Genomic DNA, 24,887 nt, shown 5'->3' on the forward strand with positions numbered 1-24,887 from the left:
GTATCTATCTAGCTAGTAGAACTTCTGCAGTCGGCACCGACCACCAGGGTGCAAACAATACTGATATCACACAATTACTAGTGATGGGTGGACCTGAACTGTAAAAGGGCAATTGGGAAGTGCTGGGATTGTCGCATCTTGATGGATGTGACAATCCTGGGTGGCTGCAGGCTGCTAATTTTAGGCTGGAGGGGCCCAATCAGTATGGGTCTCCCCAGCCTGAGAATACCAGCTCCTAGTTGTCCGGCTTTATCACGGCTGGGTATCAAAATGGGGGGGGGAACCCACACACAGTTTTTCAAAGTTATTTATTTAAATAATAATTACACAGTCACACAGGCTGGATGCGCATTTGACTGCAACCAGTCACAGATGCCAGGACTGCTGGTGGGCAGGGGAGGCATTGAATATGCATAAAGGTAAATGTGTGGCCCAGAAGAAGAGTGAGGGACCCAAAAGCAAATACAGCTGCGCCGGAGACTTGTTAAGTATAGCATGTTTGCTTTATCCCCCTGTCCTTTCTACCACCATTTTTAAGGTATGGACTCTGGTCCCCATAGACTTATATGGGGACCGGCATCCGTACACATATCCAGGATCAATTCCAGGCCGGAAGCGATTTGTTTTTCAAGTCCGGTCAGTCCGGCCGATCCAGGATATCTGTGCGTTCGCTCATCACGAACAATTACTCATCTCCTCCGTTTCACCTAGTAGAACTTTTGTCCTTCCCGCAGTCATTTCCGAGTCATTTGGTAGATACTTGCCTGTGATCCCCGCTCCTCATCCAGCTCGATTGTCATTAGCGCCGATGTGCCCTTCTCACTGACAGGCGAATGTCGACCCTGCCAGAAGAAGTACGCGCACTTCTCTTTTCCTGCCACTCGTACATGCTCTGTCTTTTGCCGCTGCCCAACTATAAACAGATATTAAAAAGAAAAAAAAGTCAGAAAAACAGTCAGAACACAATCATCATTATGGAATTTTCACAATTTAGAAAAACAAAAAAGTTTACTTCCATACCAATTTTAAAAGATTTGCAAATTTAAAGAACAGTTCCACCTTCATGCAGCATTTTACAATTTATATATAGAAATAATCTACATAAAATGTGGAGTCGCTGAGGATCAGTATAGGGTAAGTTACATCTTGTATTATACTCCAGAGCTGTGCTCACTATTCTACTGATGGTCACTGTATACGTAAATTACTTATAGGGTACGAAAATACGCTGCAATGAGAACGCTAGTAATACGGATTGTGGGCACGTGACCATATTGTACAAATCCCAAGTTTCATCTTGCATTGTACTGCAGAGCTGAACGCACTATTCTACTGGTGATCACTGTGTACAAGGGATCAATATAGGAGGAGTAGTGTGATCTATTATATTCTAGAGCTGCACCCACTATTCCGCTGGTGGTCACTGCATATAAATACATTACTCATCCCGTACAGATACAGAAATACATCCTGTATTATACGCCAAAGCTGTATCCACTATTCTACTGGTGGTCACTGAGTACATAACATCCCTATTGGAGGAGTAGTGTGATCTATTAATTCTAGAGCTGCACTCACTATTCTACTGTTAGTCACTGCATACATACATTACATTGCTCATCCAGTATTATACTCCAGAGCTGTACTCACTAGTCTGCTGGTGGTCACTTTGTACATAGGAGCAGTATAGGAAGAGTAATGTGATCTATTATATTCTAGAGCTGCACTCCTTATTCTGCTGGTGGTCACTGTATATAAATACATTACATTACTCATCCTGTACAGATCTAGTGATCCATCCTGTATTATACTCCAGAGCAGTATCCACTATTCTGCTGGTGGTCACTGCGTACATAAGATCAATATAGGAGGAGTAGTGTGATCTATTATATTCTAGAGCTGCACTCATTCTGCTGGTGATCACTGCATGAATACATTACATTACTCATCCTGTACAGATCCAGAGATACAGCAAAACAGTGAGTGCAGCTCTGGAGTATAATACAGGATATATCTATACAGGATGAGTAATTAATTTATATTACAGAGCTGTAGTCTGTATTCTGCTGGTGGTCACTGAGTACATTATTATTATTATTATTATTGTTTATTTATAGAGCACCATTGATTCCATGGTGCTGTACATGAGGGGGTTACATACAGAATACATGTACACGTTACAATAGACAGACTAGCACAGGGGGAAGAGGGCCCTGCCCTTGCGGGCTTACATCCTAAAGGATTTTGGGGAGGAGACAGTAGGTGGGGTGTAGGTGGGGCGGCAGTTCCGCACGGTGGTGGGGCGGCAGCTCCGCACGGTGGTGGGGCGGCAGCTCCGCACGGTGGTGGGGCGGCAGCTCCGCACGGTGGTGGGGCGGCAGCTCCGCACGGTGGTGGGGCGGCAGCTCCGCACGGTGGTGGGGCGGCAGCTCCGCACGGTGGTGGGGCGGCAGCTCCGCACGGTGGTGGGGCGGCAGCTCCGCACGGTGGTGGGGCGGCAGCTCCGCACGGTGGTGGGGCGGCAGCTCCGCACGGTGGTGGGGCGGCAGCTCCGCACGGGGGTGGGGCGGCAGCTCCGCACGGGGGTGGGGCGGCAGCTCCTAACTCACTTCCTATATTATCCTGCAGAGCTGTATTCACTATTCTGCTTTTATAGTCACTGAGTACATACATAATAATACATTCAATATCCTGTAGATTTCCCAAGCCAGCCTGTATTATACTCCAGAGCTTCATATACAATTCTAACAGGCTTTATAACGAGGCACAATAAAAAAAAAAATATATTTCTCTTTACAACTTGCTTCGACAGTCTGCCTTCTGGGAAGAGTCATCGTCACACAGACTTTTCAGAATCTAAAGCCAAATATGGCACTGCATTATTGGAGATCGCCTGAGTGTTTATTTCTGCATATGCAGTCAAGATGGTTCTCAATTTTCAATGAAACAGAATTATGAATGCAGCTCTGGAGTAGAATACAGTTTAGGTGGTGTCACACACAGCGACGACGACAACGACGTCGCTGCTAAGTCACCATTTTCTGTGACGTAGCAGCGACGTCCCGTTGCAGTCGCTGTGTGTGACATCCAGCAACAACCTGGCCCCTGCTGTGAGGTCGCCGGTCGTTGCTGAATGTCCTGCTTCATTTTTTGCTCGTCGCTCTCCCACTGAAGCACACATCGCTGTGTGTGACAGCGAGAGAGCGACGAACTGAAGCGAGCAGGGAACCGGTGTCTGGCAGCCTGCGGTAAGCTGTAACCAAAGTAAACATCGGGAAACCAAGAAGCCCTTTCCTTGGTTACCCGATATTTACCTTAGTTACTAGCGTCCGCCGCTCTCACGCTGCCAGTGCCGGCTCCTGGCTCCCTGCATACGTAGCTGGAGTACACATCAGGTAATTAACCCGATGTGTACTCTGGCTAGGAGTGCAGCGAACAGGGAGCCGGCACTGGCAGCGTGAGAGCGGCGGAAGCTAGTAACTAAGGTAAATATCGGGTAACCAAGAGAAGTGCTTTCCTTGGTTACCCGATATTTACCTTGGTTACGCTTCCACGCGTCGCTGCTGGCTGGGGGCTGGTCACTGGTCGCTGGTGAGATCTGCCTGCTTGACAGCTCACCAGTGACCATGTAATAATGCAGCAGCGATCCTGATAAGGTCAGATCGCTGGTCGTGATCGCTGCTGCGTCGCTATGTGTGACACCACCTTTTGTGACTCAAGAACAGCACAATATAAATTACCGTACGTGATTGAATCTGATTAATAAATTGTAAAAAAGGTGTTTAAGAAAGAACTGAAATCTACCGCACTACGGTAGACCTTCCCCTTTAATAATCAGCAGTTGATGGTAATCCGGTCGGGGGTTCTCACAATGGGTTTGTAACATTCAGAGGATAATCAAGAAATGAATGTTCTGGATCAACGTCAATAAGAATCAAAGCCAATTAGTGCAAGTAAAGAACTCTGAGCTGTGAATTGCAGAGAGGAGATCAGTGTCCGGGTGGCAGAGGACAGAATACCGGGCATTGTGCTACTCTACCCAGGACGTCGTGTGTTTGTGCAGCAGAGACATTCATATACCGGATCCGTAACCAGCAATTCCCCTTACATGCTGAAGGTCACAAACATTAGGCTTTCATTTAAAAAGGGGTTTTCCACTTTTTGGGACTATATATTTTTTAAACTCATATTTTGGGCTAAAATTAGTCAGATTTCCACTAGTGTGGAAAGTAGGTAACCCTCATTTTCGGTAGTTTTTCCAGCGTATTGCGAGGCACAGCGTTGACTACACATGTCACAGAAAGGCATGGACTGATATTTTGGCATGACTGACTGAAGGTCAAGGGGAAAAAAAAAAGAAAAAAAGTGTCCTCCAAAGATGAACAATCCCTTTAAGGACATTTTCATATACAGCAATGTTCCCCAAGTCCAGTACCAACAGATCAGGGTTTTGGGATTTCCTTAGTGTTGCACATGTGGTGGACTGAAAACACGATCTGTCGGTGGCTTTTTAGGGCTGGACTTGGGGAAAACTGATATACAGTATGCACCCTTCGCAGACTGTAGAGCCTAGAGCAAAATTCTCTAATGATTCTAAGGCTGCATTTTTGTATACAGTCCATGAAAGAGGCGAGACCGCACTCTCCGGAATATGCCAAACGATCTTCTTTATTGAAAAAACGGTGCAGAATAAAAGGCAGGAGAGGAGCTAGGTGCAGGCTCCTTCACGGACGACGGCCGTTTCGCGTCTAATCATGCTTCGACAGGTCCACAGGTGGACCCGTCGAAGCGTGATTAGACGCGAAACGGCCGTCGTCCGTGAAGGAGCCTGCACCTAGCTCCTCTCCTGCCTTTTACTCTGCACCGTTTTTTCAATAAAGAAGATCGTTTGGCATATTCCGGAGAGTGCGGTCTCACCTCTTTCATGGACTGTATATGGAATTCTTAATCTGCACAGACATGCACCTCTGAGCCGGGATCATGGAGTGCCTGAGCTGATTTCCATGCTGGTGTGACATCCCGCAAGGTAACGTTTCCGTGGTGCAGAACTCTTTCCTTCTGTGTTTGCTGCATTTTTGTATGTTGAGACAGATTAATTCGGCTGATGGCTGCATGTGCGTTCTGTGGTCAAAACTGAGGTGATACCTCCATAAATATATGCCTATTGACCTTGCATGTAAATGTGTTTTCAGATGCCGGTATCTGCTGCAGTGTGGAAACGCAATCTAACTGGAGAACAAATACCCTACTTGGGACTCCATATTTGCAGCACATTCATGGAAGAAATGAAAAATTACCAACGTATTACTTCTAGCACCTGCTGGAAAGGTTAGAATATATTTTTTTCTTACTTTACCATTTTAGTGCTTACATTAGAAGTGTTCAGTTCTACCCCTAAAGCCCCCTTCACACATCCATGTCGCTGGTACGTGTGATGTCCGTTTTCACATGTACTGCGTAGAGTGGAGACACGAACACGCGTAGACCCATTAAAATCAAGGGTCTGCACACACATGCATTTTCACATGGACAGGGTGTCCGTGTGGCGCATGTGTGTGCCCGTGTGCTCCACACGGCGGCATCTCAGTTTTTCTCCGGTATCACACGGACCGCACACTGGTGTGATCCGTGTGACATGTACCGGAGAAAACTAAGTGTCTGAAATTAAATGCTTTTCTATACTCGCCTGTTTCTACTGCTGATGTCTTCAACACTGCTGTCACTCGCTTCCGACCCCACTCATTATGCTCATTGCATATTCACTGCACTTCTGGCAGGAAGCAGCAGCAGCGCTGGACACAGCAGCACCCTGGAGAGGTGAGTATAGAAGTTCATGCTGTCCGTGTGCTATGCGGATGTCACATGGATAGCACACCAACAGCACACGCTGAACACACACACACACACACACACACACACACACACACACACACACACACACACACACACATATATGTGTAACATTCAGAAGATTACAGGTAGAAGCAGTTCTCCCTACATACCCTAGTAATCTCTTGGAGTGGGATCCCTGGACACAGATCTTGTCCTTTTTTAGTGACCTCCAGTCGTCACTTGGAGGGATCCCTAGACACAGATCTAGTCTTCCCTACATGTCCTCCAGTCATCTCTTGGAGAGGGATCTCTGGACACAGATCTTGTCCTTCCTTAGTGCCCTCCAGATGTCTCTTGTAGGGAAGAGCAGATCTGTGTCTAGGGATCCCTCCATTTCCTCCAGTCGTCCATTGGAGAGGAATCCTTGGACACAGATCTTGTTCTTCCTTCGTGCCCTCCAGTCATCTCTTGGAGGGATCCCTAGACACAGATCTGGTCTTCCCTACATGTCCTCCAGTCATCTCTTGGAGAGGGATCCTTGGTCACAGATCTTGTCCTTCCTTCGTGCCCTCCAGGTGTCCCTTGGAGGGATCCCTAGACACAGATCTTGTTTTCCCTACATGCCCTCCAGCCATAGCTTGGGTTTTTACACATGAAAGATGATTTCAGCACCATGTCAGTATACAGAGTCAGTGAATCAGTCTTGTTGGTGTGACGCCCTGATCTTGTTGATGGCACAGAGGCGCAGTGCCATCAAAGGTAGCGCATAAATTAAAGGGCTAATAACACGGACTGTGTCGCTGTAATGTTATCTTGTGGGAGGTGGATGCAAATGAGTCCAAGAGCTATTTCTGGGAAATGGTCCAATATTGCTGATAAGGTGCTTGAAAAGAAACAAACACAGAATGTCCTAAAAAAAGTGCGGTTCCACATCCCCCTCTCCTTCCCAAGAACAGAGGTCTATTGTGTATAACAGACCCTTGAAACATTAGCTTCTAAAATATATATCATTACATAGGATTCTCCAGGTATACCAAGGGTTTGGCTGCAGTTTGCCAACCCCTTTTAAAAAGGGAGTGCCAGCACAATGTGACTTCTCAAACCAAGCATTCGCTCTCTGCACCCTTGGCAGTTCATCTTCTCACCTACTTGATTTCCATCCATCTTTGCCATCTCTGACTTTTAAATCCTGAGCTGTCAATCAAGGAAGAGAGGAGGGGAGGCAGATCGAAATCAATTCGGTGGGAAGATACACTGAACTGTTTGGCCACACCAAGGGTGCACCGAGCACCTGTGCTTGGTTTGATCAGTCTTTTTGTGCTGACAGACTCCCTAGAACACTATAAAGGCATCAGACTCCTCGAACCTTCTTACCTGTTGTGCTCAGCATGTATTTCCACTTCACCACATACGCATCCCCCTCATGGAACTGACCGATGCTCTGTTTCGGGAGCCTGCTGTAGTCAAATTCCAGAATATGCCAGACATCCACCGACACCGTCGTGATTTCACACTGTCTCCCATCATCTCCTTCAATCATCCCGTACCCTCGGCAGACATTAAACCCATCTAAGACCGTTCCCACAGCTGCCTGAGAGACCGGGACCATCAGCATTACGTCGTAGCCTTTCACATCTTCCTGACTTTCCACCTGTCATTGGAAATGGATATTACAGACAATTAGGTTTCTTCAGACAGCCGGGAGTGACGGTAACAAGATCTCAATCTGATCAGGAACAATCTTTCTCACATCATCTAAGCAGCCAGGGTCATAGATTAGGATTACCAATGTATAAAACCTAAAGGTTTATTTCCATCTTCAAGATCCTATGCCAATATGTAGTGGGTGTAATAATAATAATAATAATAATAATAATAATAATAATAATAATAATAATAATAATAATAATAATAATTTTTTTATTATAATTACATAATGATTAATTACAGATAATTTTTAATATTAATTATTGCTAGTAATATTTATTAATAATATTTTCACTACTACTGATATTAACATTATTATTGTTAATAGTATTACTACTCATATTGATACAAATAATAATATTAATACTATTAGTATCAATAATATTAGTAATACTATTAACGATAATGTTATCAATACTATTAGTAGTAGTAATAATATAATCAATAATAATAATATTTAATAACAATAATAATAAAATATAAATATGATAATGATTAATAATAATAATGAATAATAATAATAATAATAATAATAATAATTTAGTAATGTAGTATACCTCTCCTGATATAGCCATGTCTCTTACCTCATGTGCAGGGCATTGCAGCCTGGGTATCTATGAATACGTACACTCATATAGTGAGTTAGTTGCTCATGGTTGTAACCATTGATACCTAAGCTGCGATGCCCAGCAAATGGCTAATCAGCAGAACTATACAACATTTCTAATTAGAGGTATTTGCTATTATTATTACACCTACTACATATTGGGATAGGATCTTGGAGATGGGAATACCCCTTTAACTTTAGATTGGAGTCTAATAACAGTTTACTAATAATCTACACGGTTCAGAAATATAGCGCTTTTGTAACGTCACTCATTTTGTACTGATCCAGAGATAAATCACGGTTTATATCACATTCTCATCCATAGCTGAAGTGACCATAAAATTTTCACAGATTTTCCAGCTTGTTCAGTATCTGCACAATCTGCACAGAGCTGTATCAAGAGCTGCCTCACAAGATTAGGTTTTTCACAAGGCACTGCGCAGTAATCTCATACCAGGTGGCTCAGTAGTTAGTATCATTGCCCTGGGGTCCCGGTGTTTAAACTAAGGGAAAATGTGCACAGAGGAGTCTGTATAGTCTCCATGTATTTGCATGCATTTCCTCCAGCACTCCAAAAATATACTAGGAGGTCAACTGGCTTCCTAAGAAACCGACCCATCTGTGTGTATAATAAGTGAAGGAGATTGCGAGTCCCGGAGGGGGGTTTAAAAAAGAAAAAAAAAAAAAAAAATGATGTGAAAAGGCGTTTGCGTACAGCACTATGGCATTTATTAGCACTATATAAGCAATGGGAAATACTTGAATAAAAAGTCTAATAATGGCCAGTTTTTTTTTTTATTTTATTTTTTTTTTTTAACTCCTCTCTAATCAGTAACAGGCTCTAACTCCAAAAAGCATAAAGTTAGGGTAAGTTCACACAGTGTGTTTTTCGCAGCGTTTTTGGCCTCAAAACTGCAGGACTTTGCTTCCCCAGCAAAGTCTATGAGTTTTCATTTTTGCTGTCCGCACACAACTTTTTTTTTTAAGCTGTGTTTTTTTTTTCCGCAGGTGCATTTTTGTGCGTTTTTAGCGACCAAAAACGCAGCGTCAAAAAAATCGCAGCGTGTAAACATAGCCTTAGCAGGTAGATCAGGTTTCTCTAATGTGAGCCTTTAGGCTGTGTGCACACGCTGTGTTTTTTCATGTGTTTTTCCTGCAGATTTTAATTAATACTGCAAGGAAAGCCGCATCCCAGCAACATCTATGAGAATCGTGGCTTGCTGTAGACACACTGCTTCTTTTTCCTTGCAGATTTTGGTGCAGGAAAAAAAAACCTGCACCATTGCAATGGTTTGTGTTTTTTCCTGCGTCTAATAAAATCCTCTGCAGTGCTCATGCTCGATTACTACAGTGAATATATCTGTCAGTGCTGCACTTGGCCTCACACACCATGCATCTGGCATGGTGTGTGAGGCTCTCCATAGCTCAGTAACCCATGGTCATCATGGTGCCGACCCAGGGTTGGAATGGCAGCGATCGTGTCCCTGTGATCGCATTACAGGGACCTGATCGCCAGGGAGAGGTAAGCGATTTCTCTCCCTGCCTCATAAATGCTACGATCACGATTGATCGCAGCATTTAGGGGGTTAAACTGCAGGAAGCGGTTCAAGCACCGCTCCTGGCAGTGAGAGCCAGGTATCACCTGTAACCTCAGCCAGAGACCCACCGGCGATCACGGGGGTACAGCTCAGGAACCCGCGCAATCACCATAACTTTAAAGAACGAAAACGCGATTATAAAAAAAAAAAAAAAAAGCATGTTTTTCTGCTAACATCATGCAGCTTTGTTTGCATAAAACCTGCACACAAATCTGCTACGTGGGCACATAGCCTTATTTAGGTTCCAGTTCCATCCTGCCCACTGGCATTAATGCTTTGTCCTTTCCTGTACCTAATCTGTTCCCGAAATCTCTCAATTCTCACACTGGACATTAATTCTTAAAAAAAAAAAAAAGTAGAGTCAGGCTTCATGTGCTGTTCAGAATACTTTTCAGAAGTCTCATTATTAACACAGACAGGTCAGGTAACACCTCTATATACAGTTACATAGGATCCTAAAGACTTCTGCCCAGGTCAGAGCATGCTCAGACATTTGGGGGGTGGGGAAAAAAACCCAAAAAAAAACAAAAAAAAAAAAAACACAACAAAACTTTAAAAGGTATCAGAGTAGCATGATGAAGGGGCAGAGAGCCCGATTCCAGCGATGTATCACGCACTGGACTGTTTGGTGCAGTTTTGATAAAATATCTTATCTATGTTCTAGCTGAAGCAGAGATACAAAAAGAAGCTGGGTATAACTCCGCCCACAAGCCTGATTGGCCTGTGTACACTGTACATATCAGCAACCTGCCAATCAGTGGTGGAGGCGGAGTTACACCGATTAGCTGGACTGCCTGACATACACCACCTAGTCTGGCAATGATAATCGCTTGCTGATAAAACACTGATTGTATTGAAACTACAGCAAGCTACTAGGCAGGTTAAACATCGCTGGAATCAGGCTCTCATCCTCTACATTACGCTGCTCTCAGATTACATAGCAAAAACCTGTTGACATTTTCCATTTAACAAAAAAAGTCTGAGTTAAAGTTAATATGTCAGCAAGAAGTGACCTACTGAATAAGTAGACATAAAAAAATATTGCTCATCATCAGCACACATCATATAAACAGACAGAATGAGAAACGAGAGCGGCCGGGGAATAAACCAGATCCCCCCCCAAAAAAAAATCCAAAATAAATGCAGGTAAATAAGTAATGCCATTGAATGATTCTCGAAACTGGCAATTTCTCTGGCTTTGTAAAAGGATAGTGACTAATACACCCGGCTACAAACCACCATTAAGTGCTGTACATTATATAAATCTATCGCTTTTGCCTTTTGCTTTGGGGGTTCCTCACACAAAGTCTTCTCATTTGGCTTCTTCATTTCTGTCCAGTCCAGGAACTTTTCCTTAAACAATATGGTTTCATTGTGTTCAGTCAGTCGGCCAAATATCGCCCAGTCCGGACGTCCGTGTCCTTTCCTGTAGAACAGTGTGATGAACGTTAGATTACGGTATTCATGAACAACTTTCATATTTGCAGCCAATTGCACTAATGTCGCCAAATCGTGCACACCTAAGTACACAGTTCCTCCTAGTGATTACATGGCGTGTCATGACCTTGATAATAGTACAACAACATTATGCGGCGACTGAACTGTGAAATGATAAAACTTGCTAAATTGCATCTATTTAGATCTCACCTTGGTATCAGAGAATTGCATTCTCCGGGATCTAGGGGATTAATATCGCAATTCTCGTAGTCAAAGATCCCATTCCAGAGGTGCTTTGCTAGTTGGAATGCCACCTTCCTCTGTGCCAGGGTCACCTCTTTGCCATGCCACACGTACACCTCGCTGCCAAAATCAAATACCAGCACCTGCAAAAAAAATAAGTGCGCGCAAAATAATTTACTATAAAATTGTCAATATTTTATACCAAAATGTAACTAGATCTGGTTGGCAGAATAAGGCATCCGGTCATCAAGAAGACTGTTTTGTGCCTCTAATGCCCACTCCTCATAGGAATAAATGATGCCGCCACCTTGGGATAGGTGGTTCAACTTTCCTTGTTTTCTCTCCATGACTCTCACAGCACCCATAGGCATATGCGATTGGGTAAGTAAACGGAGTCCCCTCCATCATATAGGATGTTTACATGCAAAGTGTCCCATATATACATACAGCCTGCGGGGTTAGGGTTGTACCGGGCTACCAGAGTTCACAAGAGAACACTAAATACTCACCCAGTGGTACATGTCCCATTAAAATACTGTGTACGTCATGGATTATGTTGTGGATGAAGCCCAATATGTCAGCGCCAGGAATGTACACTTGTAAACACAATTGGCCTTAGTCCCTGATGAAGCCAGTCATGGCGAAACATGTTGGGCAGGCTTGTCGCTAGGAATTTTAATGGAACAGATATTGGTGTAAGAAATGATAATGGATATATAGGAATTAAAGGGAACCAAACATCAAGATCTTGGTATATAAGGTGCAGCCAGTGCAGTACTGGCACTATCGGGCACATTGTGTACATACCATTAGTGGGCAGCTCGGATGTGTAGGCTGTGAAATCCAAGTTTTTGAAGTTTGAAAATTCACCTACTTTTTGACTGACGTGTGCACCTCTCCAGATAATATCCGGGCGGGTTATGCACACGATTACCGCGCCCCCCGCCTCCTGTTCCTCCCTCTCTCTGGCTGAATGTAAATTTCTCTATTCAGTAACACGACGTCGGAGTTGGCGCCTGCGCATAGTGCTTATCTCCGGCGCCATGTTTTTGAAGCCCGCATTACCCAGTTTTGTGCCTCAGAGGGCGGCGCATGTGCCCTCGCTTCTTTAGATCTTGGTATGATCGCGGGAGCGCGCGCGCGGTCACAACAGGACTGGAGACCAGCTGATCTGACTGATTAGCTGCAGCAGACGATATCGTAGCTGCAGCTAATCAGGGTAAGATGAGCTGTTCTCCAGTCCTGTTATAACCGCGCGCTCCCGCGGTCATAACGAGATCTGAAGAAGCGAGGGCGCATGCACTGCCCTCTGAGGCACAAAACTGGGTAATGTGGGCTTCAAAAACATGGCACCGGAGATGAGCCCTATGCGCAGGCACCAACTCAGACGCTGTGTTACTGAATAGAGAAATTTACATACAGCCAGAGAGAGGGAGGAACAGGCAGCGGGGGGGGGGGGGGGGGGGGACGGTAATCATGTGCATAACCCGCCCGGATATTATCTGGAGAGATGCACGAGTCAGTCAAAAAGTGGATGAATTTTCAAACTTCATAAACCTGGATTTCACAGCCTAAACATCCGAGCTGCCCACTAATGGTATGTACACAATGTGCCCGATAGTGCCAGTACCAAGGCTGCACCTTATATACCAAGATCCTGATTTTTGGTTCCCTTTAAGGAAATTGTATGATAACTAATATCCTCTCTCTCTGTCTTATTAATGCTAGCCAATTAATTGATTAATAAAAGTTATATTTAATGATCTTGAGTTAGGGTACCTCTAGTTGCACCTAGGGGCAAATTGTGTTTATTGTGTTATTTTAACCCTACGCTGATTAGGGAGGTTTTTTGGAAATATACACTTGTACTCTAGTGGGACAGTCCAACCATGCATGGGGCATGATCATATACACCAGGCTCAAAATTGGTAGAAGAAAAAAACGTCAAGGCACGACCCTAAAAGAAGGATGAGGAGAATAAGGTTTATTCCTTTGATTTGATGGTTCAATATCTCATTTTGGGGTGTGTACCCCTTATATAAACCAGACCGTGAGCCACCAGCTATTCTGAAGAAATATACGTCCTGAAACGAGTTTCTACATGATCAAAAAATGAATGATCTTCATCCTTCTACGACTCGATCCTTTTTGCAGAAATTCAGAGCCTTACGTTATCACACACAGAATGAAATCCAACTACACTAGTGATCATCCTCCTCCCATAACTCATGAGATGTCGTGCCCAAGCCATCGCTACTTGGTATATACCTAAATTTGACTAATGTGTCTTCTATATACATTGGGGTCACTCACCTCTTTAGACTGCAGAAGAGAACACTTGGGGACTTTACCCCAAAATTCATCATCAGGGACCAATTTATCGTCCACCAGGCGGTATATACAATTGGTTTCAATAATTGCGTTTTCATAGCGTTCATCTTCTTCTGGGCTCCCAGCATCTGCCATTATAAGAAGGAAATCACACACTCAAAGTTTATTATTACACACAAAATGGGGAGAACAATCCCCGACCAGTAACGTCTTGACTAGAGTTGAGCGGACTGGCAATAATCCGGGTTCGGCGGATCAGCGGCGGGTTGACAAAGAAGTCCGGATCCGATCCGGAATCCGGCCCCATATATGTCAATGGGGAGCAGAATCCGGGACGAGAGAAAGAGAGAAAGAGGGAGAGGGAGAGAGAATAAAAAAAACAAAACACCGAATCCGGATCGTGTCGGACTCGGACCTGCCGCCCAAACCGCACGGATCCGGATTTTGCCGGTCCGGGTCCGCTCAACACTAGTCTTGACATCTCCAATCCGGGAAAGCGGTATAAGCCTCTCTCCCTAGAAGTATATACTTGTGTCCCATAGGTGGTGATCTTATATCTAGGGGCAGCTTTCCACAGAACTCACCCTGATACTCGGACTGTCCGCTAAGAAGTTTCCAGAAGTCGCGGGCGGCGTGTGTATGGGTGTTTATGCCCTCCTCGATGGTCTGCACATACGACGCTCTACATCCCAGTTCCCGCTTGGTCTGAATAATGGAAGCCAGCTCTGAAGCCTGAGGATAGATTTATTGCATTTTAGCATAAAGTCCTCTCTATAAACAGCCGCGGCGATCACATCCCATTGTACAAACATCTGTCCTCACATAGGCCAGGCTCTTTATTATTATATTTAATGGTCTCATATGGATCTCATTATCTCCTCCAGGGCCGTACGGGTCTAGATCAACAACTCATTACATGCAAACTGATTGTAAAATTGAATTATTGTTAAGATTAATTTTTTTTTGTGTGTGGGAATTTCCTGTATAGAATCCGCAGGAGGTTGTGCAAGCAAAGACAAGAGACCATCCCTGTGCAGTCTTCTCTGCAAAAATCAGGCAAAGTACAGTAAATGTGATGGGAGAGAAGATCCTGAGCTGGAGGAACCGAATGCACCCCCAATAAATGCAGCTGCAAAGAAACAAAAATGCTCAACCCCAATGGCCTATACCCTCCCCGTCAGAGGATTTCCTGGCTTTGCCATCAGGCACACTTCAAAGCGTTGGCGCACGGTCAACCCCGACCAGTATCCTTACAGGGTGTAGACGTCCATCAGTCTTCTGGCCTTACATAGTCTTTCCGATGACACAGCATCCTCTCTATATCACTCTGCAAAGGAACAACATGTCGACATCACGGATCACCAACCTTTGCTTTTTCAATGACGTTTGCAAACTCTCCGACCCACAGGAAACAGAAGTGTGGCGAGAGCAACAGGAAACAGTCACCGCTGTTCAGGGAGGAAGCCCGGGGCTCCACCAACCTCGACTGGACGTGTCTGCGTCCTAAAAAATAAAAAAAAAAAAGAAGTGGAAAATTCATAGATAACCACATCTGAAAACTGCAAATGGTTGTAGAAAACCCACAAATCAGAAGATGTCCTCATCTGTCACTTCATAAAGGATTACTCCTAAATATTTGCCCACATCGTGAAGCACAGAGCGCCTGTATTTTGTAAAGTGATGCTGTCCTGACAGAGCCCCCTTAACCTACAACCAAGACCTAATAAAGAGGCATTTCAAGGCAGACAAGACACTGGACAAAAGCTAGAGAAAAAGGGAATTTTGTTTACTTACCGTAAATTCCTTTTCTTCTAGCTCCTATTGGGAGACCCAGACAATTGGGGTGTATAGCTTCTGCCTCCGGAGGCCACACAAAGTATTACACTTTTAAAAAGTGTAACCCCTCCCCTCTGCCTATACACCCTCCCGTGGACCACGGGCTCCTCAGTTTTGGTGCAAAAGCAGGAAGGAGAAAACTTATAAATTGGTCAAGGGTAAATTCAATCCGAAGGATGTTCGGAGAACCGAAGACCATGAACCAAAGGAATAAATCAACATCAACAAAAGAACAAGCAGCCCGAAGGGCACAGGGGCGGGTGCTGGGTCTCCCAATAGGAGCTAGAAGATAAGTAAACAAAATTCCCTTTTTCTTTGTCGCTCCATTGGGAGACCCAGACAATTGGGACGTCCAAGAGCAGTCCCTGGGTGGGTAAAACAATACCTCAATAAAAAGAGCCGAAAATGCCCCCCTCTTACAGGTGGGCAACCGCCGCCTGGAGGACTCGCCTACCTAGACTGGCGTCTGCCGAAGCATAGGTATGCACTTGATAGTGCTTCGTGAAAGTATGCAGACTAGACCACGTAGCTGCCTGACACACCTGCTGAGCCGTCGCCCAGTGCCGCAATGCCCAGGACGCACCTACGGCTCTGGTAGAATGGGCTTTCAACCCTGAAGGGAGCGGAAGCCCAGAAGTAAGGTAGGCCTTGAGAATCAGTTCCTTGATCCACCGAGCCAAGGTTGACTTGGAGGCCTGAGAGCCCTTACGCTGGCCAGCGACAAGGACAAAGAGCGCGTCTGAACGGCGCAGGGGCGCCGTGCGAGACACGTAGAGCCGGAGTGCTCTCACAAGATCCAAAGAGTGCAAATCCTTTTCACACTGGTGAATTGGATTAGGGCAAAAGGAAGGCAAGGAGATATCCTGATTTAGATGAAAAGAGGATACCACCTTAGGGAGAAATTCCGGTACAGGACGCGGAACCACCTTATCCTGGTGGAAAACCAGGAAGGGAGCTTTGCATGACAGCGCTGCAAGCTCAGACACTCTCCGAAGTGATGTGACTGCCACCAGGAAGGCCACCTTCTGAGAGAGACGGGAGAGAGAGACCTCCCGCAGTGGCTCAAAGGGCGGCTTTTGAAGAGCCGTCAGGACCCTGTTAAGATCCCAAGGTTCCAACGGACGCTTGTAAGGTGGGACCATGTGGCAAACCCCCTGCAGGAACGTGCGGACCTGCGGAAGCCTAGCTAGACGCTTTTGAAAAAACACGGAGAGCGCCGATACTTGGCCCTTGAGAGAGCCGAGGGACAAACCCTTGTCCATTCCAGATTGTAGGAATGAAAGGAATGTTGGTAAGGCAAACGGCCATGGAGGAAAACCGTTATCAGAGCACCAGGATAAGAAGATTTGCCAAGACCTGTAATAGATCTTGGCAGACGTTGGCTTCCTGGCTTGTCTCATGGTGGCAATGACATCCTGAGATAACCCTGAAGACGCTAGGAGCCAGGACTCAATGGCCACACAGTCAGGTCGAGGGCCACAGAATTCAGATGGAAAAACGGGCCTTGTGACAGCAAGTCTGGGCGGTCTGGAAGTGCCAACGGTTGACCCGCCGTGAGATGCCACAGATCCGGGTACCACGACCGCCTCGGCCAGTCTGGAGCGACGAGACTGGCGCGACGGCAGTCGGACCGGATCTTGCGTAGTACCCTGGGCAGCATTGCCAGAGGAGGAAACACATATGGCAGTCGAAACTGCGACCAATCCTGGACCAAAGCGTCCGCTGCCAGAGCTCTGTGATCCTGAGACCGCGCCATGAAGACCAGGATCTTGTTGTTGTGTCGTGACGCCATGAGATCGACGTCCGGCGTTCCCCAGCGGCGACAGATCTCTCGAAACACGTCTGGGTGAAGAGACCATTCCCCCGCGTCCATGCCCTGACGACTGAGAAAATCTGCTTCCCAGTTTTCTACGCCCGGGATGTGAACTGCGGAGATGGAAGAGCCTGTGACTTCCACCCACTGCAGAATCCGCCGGACTTCCTGGAAGGCTTGACGACTGCGAGTGCCGCCTTGGTGGTTGATGTAGGCGACGGCAGTGGCGTTGTCCGACTGGATTCGGATCTGCCTGCCCTCCAGCCACCGATGGAAAGCCAATAGGGCTAGATAAACTGCCCTTATCTCCAGGATATTGATCTGAAGGGACGATTCTATTGGAGTCCAGGTTCCTTGAGCCCTGTGGTGGAGAAAAACCGCTCCCCAACCTGACAGGCTCGCGTCCGTGGTGACCACGGCCCAGGTTGGGGGTAGGAATGATTTTCCCCGAGACAGAGATGTGGGTAGGAGCCACCACTGAAGTGATGTTTTGGTTGCAAGGGAGAGAGAGATGTTCTTGTCGAGGGAAGCCGAACTCTTGTCCCATTTGCGAAGAATTTCCCATTGGAGTGGCCGTAGATTGAATTGCGCGAACGGCACTGCCTCCATAGCTGCCACCATCTTCCCCAGGAAGTGCATGAGGCACCTTAAGGGGTGTGACTGACTCCGAACAAGTGATTGCACCCCCGCCTGCAGAGAAAGCTGTTTGTCGCGCGGTAGCTTGACTAACGCTTGCTGGGTATGAAACTCCATCCCGAGGTAAGTCAGTGATTGGGTCGGCGTCAACTTGGATTTCAGGAAAAAAAAGGTGTTCATCCCCGATGGCGAAACGCAGGAAACGTTGATGTTCGGGTGCGATCGGCACATGGAGATAAGCATCCTTGATGTCGATCGATGCTAGGAAGTCTCCTTGTGACATCGAAGCGATGACCGAGCGGAGAGATTCCATCCGAAACCGTCTGGTTCTCACATGTCTGTTGAGCAGCTTGAGGTCCAGAACGGGACGGAATGACCCGTCCTTTTTTGGCACCACGAACAAGTTGGAGTAAAATCCGCGACCACGTTCCTGAAGGGGAACGGGGATCACAACTCCTTCTGGCTTTAGAGCGTCCACTGCCTGAAAAAGTGCGTCGGCCTGTGCGGGGGGTGGGGAGGTTCTGAAGAAACGAGCCGTAGGTCGAGAGCTGAACTCTATCCTGTAACCATGAGACAGAATGTCTCTCACCCATCGGTCTTGAACGTGTGGCCACCAGGCGTCGCCAAAGCGGGAGAGCCTGCCACCGACCGAGGATGTGGCTAGGTGAGGCCGAGAGTCATGAGGAGACCGTCTTGGAGGCAGTGCCTCCTGCGGCCTTTTGGGGGCGACTTGGACCGCCACGCATAGGAGTTCCTCTGGCCTTTCTCCGGCCGGTTGGACGAAGAGGATTGGGGCTTGGCGGAGGGACGAAAGGACCGAAACCTCGATTGGATTTTTCTCTGCTGAGGTCTCTTAGGTTTGGACTGGGGTAAGGAGGAGTCCTTTCCCGAGGATTCCTTAATAATCTCATCCAACCGTTCGCCAAATAAACGTTCGCCAGAAAAAGGCAAACCAGTTAAGAACCTTTTGGAAGCAGAGTCTGCCTTCCATTCGCGCAGCCACATGGCCCTGCGGACAGCCACGGAGTTAGCGGATGCCACGGCCGTACGGCTAGCGGAGTCCAGGACGGCGTTCATGGCGTAGGACGAAAATGCTGATGCCTGAGAGGTCAAGGAAGAAACATGTGGAGCAGAATTCCGCGTGACAGCATTAATCTCAGTCAGACATGCCGAGATTGCTTGGAGAGCCCACACGGCCGCAAAGGCCGGGGCGAAAGATGCGCCCGTGGCCTCATAAATAGACTTCACCAAGAGCTCTATCTGTCTGTCAGTGGCATCCTTCAGGGATGAGCCATCGGCAACAGACACAACGGACCTAGCAGCCAATCTAGAGACTGGAGGATCCACCTTGGGAGAGTGTGCCCAGCCCTTAACGACTTCAGGTGGAAAGGGATAACGCGTGTCAGAGTGCCGTTTAGCAAAACGCTTGTCCGGGACCGCTCTGGGCTTCTGGACAGCATCCCTGAAGTTAGAATGATCAAAAAACGTATTGCGCGTACGTTTGGGGAATCGAAATTGGTGTTTCTCCTGCTGAGAAGCCGACTCCTCTACAGGTGGAGGCGGGGGAGAGAGATCCAACACCTGGTTGATGGACGAGATAAGATCATTTACTAAGGCGTCCCCCTCAGGGGTATCAAGGTTGAGGGCGAAGTCAGGGTCAGAGCCCTGAGCTCCCACGTCCGCCTCGTCATCCTGAGAGTCCTCAAGCTGGGATCCAGAGCAGCGTGAGGAGGCCGGGGAAGAGTCCCAGCGAGGCCGCTTAGCCGGTCTGGGACTGCGATACGGGCAGGAGTCCTCCGCCTGGGACCTAGGGATTATCCTGGGAGCGCGCTGCGGCGCGGACCGAGAAGGCCCTGGAGGAGACGAACTAACAGGGGCCGGGGCCTGTGAAGAGCCCGGTCTGGACTGCAATGCCTCAAGGAGCTTAGATGACCATTTGTCCATAGACTGCGCAATGGATTGAGAAAGTGACAGAGTTTCTCAGCGAAAGAGGCCAATGACGGTGACTCTGTCCCTGCAGCCTGCTCAGGGGGAGCAGGGGGATCTACATGAGCCGAGGGGCCCACAAGTGCCCTAGGCTCCGGCTGAGCAAGAGTGGCAGGAGTCGAGCATTGATCACAGTGAGGGTAGGTGGATCCCGCAGGCAACATAGCCCCACAAGAGGTACAGGCCGCGAAAAAAACCTGTGCCTTAGTAGCTTTGCTCCTTGTGGACGACATGCTGTTGGCTTACCAACCGCTAACGAGCGGAGTGTGTCCTCCAGATTCCCTGTCTTGGATCCCCCGGAGCTGCAGAGCTTTGCCGCTGATTAGCATCCACCGGCAGAATGTCAAAAATGGCCGCCGGAGCTCTCAGGGGGGGGGAGTGGAGCCGAGGGCGGCGCTAGCAAAGAGCGGGAATCTGGAGTCCCCTAAGTGGTCAATGAGGGGGGAGTGAGACATGCAAGATGCTCCAGCCCTCAAATCCGACGTCATGTCGGTAATCCCGCCCTTACCCCTGACAGGCAGGCTCGGGGGCGGGATTTTTCGCGATTAGGCCGCGGCGAAGCCGGGGACTAAATTTAAAGCCGCGCCCGACAAGCAGGCACGGTCAGCGCAGAGGTCCGCCGAAAAGATAACGGACGGAACTACCGCGGCTTCCGGGGAGAAGGTGCGACCCACCCTGTACAGTCCCCACATGGGGACACAGAGTACCTTCAAGTTGCAGGGCCCGGTCCCTGGTGGTGAAGAAGCTCCGGTCCGGCAGGTTCCTCCAGGGGCTGAGGATGGAGCACGGTCCCAGCACATGGATGACCGCTTAGGATCCCACTTCTCCCAGAGCCGCATAAGGGATGGTGAAGGAGACGGCATGTGGCTCCAGCCTCCGTACCCGCAATGGGTACCTCAACCTTAACACCACCACCGACATAGTGGGGTGAGAAGGGAACATGCCGGGGACCCCATCGGGGTCCTCTTTTCTTCCATCCGACATAACTAAGTATGAGAATGCATGAGTGGATGTGTGCCTCCTTCCACACAAAGCATAAAAACTGAGGAGCCCGTGGTCCACGGGAGGGTGTATAGGCAGAGGGGAGGGGTTACACTTTTTAAAAGTGTAATACTTTGTGTGGCCTCCAGAGGCAGAAGCTATACACCCAATTGTCTGGGTCTCCCAATGGAGCGACAAAGAAATTCAATTTAGGAAATGAAGGGAAAGGAGGTTCCAGCTCCAATAATGCTGGTAGAATGGTGATTAAAAGAAACCAGCCACTCAAAAAAAAAAAAATAAATAAATAAATAAAAAAGGAAAAAATATGGACCACATGTTACAGTGCATAAGAATTGGGACAGCTCATGCACATATTAGATTGGTATGGGCATGGTTGTGAGGCATATGGGCATCAAGAATGTGTTTAAGTGTAAAAGAACATGAATGCTTTACAGAAAACTTTTTACATAGTTCAATTGGTTGAAAAAAAAGCCATAGTCCATCTAGTTCACCCTTCCTCCACCAATTATATATTTTGTCACTAAGTCATTTATAACCAACAACGTTGTGTGTAGTGAGGAAATCATCCAGCCCTGTTATAAAAGCTGTTATAGTATCTGCAATCACTACCTCTTGTGGTCGGCATTCCACAGTCTGACTGCTCTAACTGTAAAGAACCCTTTCCTATTTAGCTGTCGGAATCGCTTTTCTTCCATTCTCAGTGTATGCCCCCTGGTCCTTAGTATTGTCTTCGGAAGAAATAAGTCATGTGCCAGTCCTTTATATTGACCACACATGTATTTATACATATAAATGAGATCTCCTCTGTGACGTCTTTTTTCTAAGCTAAACATATCTAACTTTTTCAACCTGTCATCATATGGGAGGCCTCCATTCCTTGTAATAGTCTAGTTGCCGCCTTTGAATTTACTCTATCATTCTGAATGTCCTTTTTAAAATGTGGAGCCCAGAACTGGATCCCATATTCCAGATGTGGCCTTACAAGTGATTTATAGAGGGGTAACAATACGTTGGGATCCTGAGATCTAATCTCTCTTTTTATACACTCTAGCATCTTGTTTGCTTTTGCAGCTGCTGCCTGACATTGAGTGCTGCTGCTCAGCTTATTTGTAATGAGAATACCCAAGTCCTTCTCCTGTTCTGTAGTCCCGAGTTTACTTCCATTTAATGTATACGCAGCTATAGGATTACTCCGTCCTAGGTGCATTACTTTACATTTATCAACATTAAATCTCATTGGCCAAGTATCTGCCCATTCTGACATCTTATCCAGATCTTTTTGGAATATTGTGCTATCAAGGTCAGTTTTTAATATCCTACATAGTTTGGTGTCATCAGCAAAGCCTGACACTGTACTATCAATCCCATCCACAAGGTCATTAATAAAGAGATTAAAAAGAATCGGTCCTAGCACAGATCCCTGCGGCCCCCACTGCTGACTATATTAGAGTAGTCATAAATGGCACATTCTCCATTTCCTATCTTTAAGCCACTTTGGTTTTAGAAAGCACACAGATTTCCTGTGAATTATGCCATTCCTTATGGAAATATATGACCAGATGTTACTAGTCTAGTTTCTTAATACGGGATCTCCCCATACATATACACTGTGAGCCATAACTGGACACTGTCAGTCTGTATAGTCAGGTCCCTTGAAAGGAATGTATATGGATGCAAACTTGTCCCATTTTAGGTGCATGAAGAATGTGAGGGCTGAGCAGACATCCATGACGTTGTACCTATTCTTGGCATACCAGGACTAGTCGGGGATGTGCATTACGTGATGCTCTTGCGCTCTTGGCTCGGTGACATTACATACCTTTGATCTGTACCAGCATAAGCTTCTTGTATGGCACCGCGCTGTTGTTGGAGTGCTGCTCTGTGAGGTTAACGCTGCGTAAACTGACACTACTGAAATTCTCTTTACTCGCCAGTCCAGCCAGTGCCACTTCAGAAAAGTTTGAGTTTTTTGACACTAGAATTATATAAAAATGTAAACAAAGTTATCCAATACATATTTTGCATTGAACATTGCAGATTCCAAATTAGTGGATGCGAGATAAGGGCCACAGTGCCACAGCAATCACCTGGCACCTTGGCTACCAAAAATCATATACATACTCTTCTCCACCTTCATCCTTTTGGACTCCATGAATGCCACGTTTAGCCGGGTCTCTGTGTACTCCTGCAGGAGGTCATCGCGGGCAGCCAGCATCTTTAGTGGGTTCCCTGAGGCCTGGACCTTTCTCACGGGTCTCACTGCCCGCTTGTGTTCTGCCACAGCGGAGGTCAACCTGGATTTACAGCAAAAAGCACACAAAATGTAAGAGTTGTACAAATATGAATAATATTGCTGCTGTCACAAGGAGGATTTTACAAACACCGCTGACTTATGGCGGCATCAGGATCTGTGGAGACTACAGATTCTGGTGCTCTGCCTGATAACTTCTCTGATGTCTGATCAGCGCTGAAACAGGCGTCAACCCACAGATTAGTAGTTCATAGGCTGACTAGCAAGAGCTAATTTCTGCTGGGCTGCTTGTTAGTCTCCTTTGATCACATGCTGTGGGGGAGCCAATCACATTAGCTTCCCTCCTATATATGTTGGCTGAACTATTCCATTAATGCCAGTTATAGCTTCTCTATACTGGTCTGGTCAGGTGTTGTGATCCAGACTTACTGGTGGTTGTTGTACTTTATTGCTGTGTGCGGTTGTGGCATTAACCCTTGTTCTTTTTGTTGCTGCCTTCCTTCTCTTGTTTTTCTCTTTAGTCTCGTATGGTTTGTTCCTGTGAGTTTGCAGTGTGTTGGAGTTTTGGTTTTTCCTTGTCTGTCTTTATCAGAGTTACCATCTCACTCCTGCCCCTTACTTCCCCTGGGGGTGGGGAGGCATATTGGTTCTGGACACAAGAAGAGTAAAGGTCCAGTCACACTAAACTTACCAGCGATCCCAACAACGATAGGGATCGCTGGTAAGTTGCTAGGAGGTTGCTGGTGAGATGTCACACTGCGACGCTCCAGCGATCCCACCAGCAACCTGACCTGGCAGGGATCGCTGGAGCGTCGCTACACAAGTTGCTGGTGAGCTCACCAGCAACCAGTGACCAGCCCCCAGCGCCGCGTGGAAGATGCTGCGCTTGGTAACTAAGGTAAATATCGGGTAACCAACCCGATATTTACCTTGGTTACCAGCGCACGCAGCTACACGTGCAGAGAGCAGGGAGCAGCGCACACTGAGCGCTGGCTCCCTGCTCTCCTAGTTACAGCACACATCGGGTTAATTACCCGATGTGTGCTGCAGCTAAATGTGCACAGAGCAGGAAGCAGCGCACACTGCTTAGCGCTGGCTCCTTGCTCTCCTAGCTACAGCACACATCGGGTTAATTACCCGATGTGTGCTGCAGCTAAATGTGCACAGAGCAGGGAGCAGCGCACAATGCTTAGCGCTGGCTCCTTGCTCTCCTAGCTACAGCACACATCGGGTTAATTAACCCGATGTGTCCTGCAGCTACATGTGCACAGAGCAGGAGCCGGCACTGACCGCGAGAGCGGCGGAGGCTGGTAACAAAGGTAAATATCGGGTAACCAAGGACAGGGCTTCTTGGTTACCCGATGTTTACTGTGGTTACCAGCCTCCGCAGAAGCCGGCTCCTGCTGCCTGCACATTTAGTTGTTGCTGTCTCGCTGTCACACACAGCGATCTTTGCTTCACAGCGGGACAGCAACAACTAAAATATGGCCCAGGACATTCAGCAACAACCAACGACCTCACAGCAGGGGCCAGGTTGTTGCTGGATGTCACACACAGCAACATCGCTAGCAACGTCACAAAAGTTGTTCGTTAGCAGCGATGTTGCTA

At 47.1% G+C, this 24,887-nt stretch overlaps 1 protein-coding gene across 11 annotated transcripts in view; it reads right to left on the reverse strand.

The window, feature by feature from the left end:
- The window catches only part of SVIL (supervillin), a 200,986-nt gene that overhangs the window by 9,537 nt on the left and 166,562 nt on the right, over positions 1-24,887 (reverse strand). For all 11 annotated transcript variants that reach the window (XM_075315505.1, XM_075315507.1, XM_075315506.1 and 8 more), the window contains 9 exons: positions 23,150-23,322; positions 22,848-23,003; positions 15,122-15,258; positions 14,340-14,487; positions 13,738-13,883; positions 11,392-11,567; positions 11,023-11,170; positions 7,207-7,483; positions 765-913 (listed from right to left, as the gene is read on the reverse strand). In XM_075315505.1, the coding sequence (XP_075171620.1) occupies positions 765-913; positions 7,207-7,483; positions 11,023-11,170; positions 11,392-11,567; positions 13,738-13,883; positions 14,340-14,487; positions 15,122-15,258; positions 22,848-23,003; positions 23,150-23,322 (1,510 nt within the window). The remainder of the gene's footprint in view (positions 1-764; positions 914-7,206; positions 7,484-11,022; positions 11,171-11,391; positions 11,568-13,737; positions 13,884-14,339; positions 14,488-15,121; positions 15,259-22,847; positions 23,004-23,149; positions 23,323-24,887) is intronic.

This window comes from Anomaloglossus baeobatrachus, chromosome 6 (assembly GCF_048569485.1).
Source record: "Anomaloglossus baeobatrachus isolate aAnoBae1 chromosome 6, aAnoBae1.hap1, whole genome shotgun sequence".
Lineage (NCBI taxonomy): Eukaryota > Metazoa > Chordata > Amphibia > Anura > Aromobatidae > Anomaloglossus > Anomaloglossus baeobatrachus.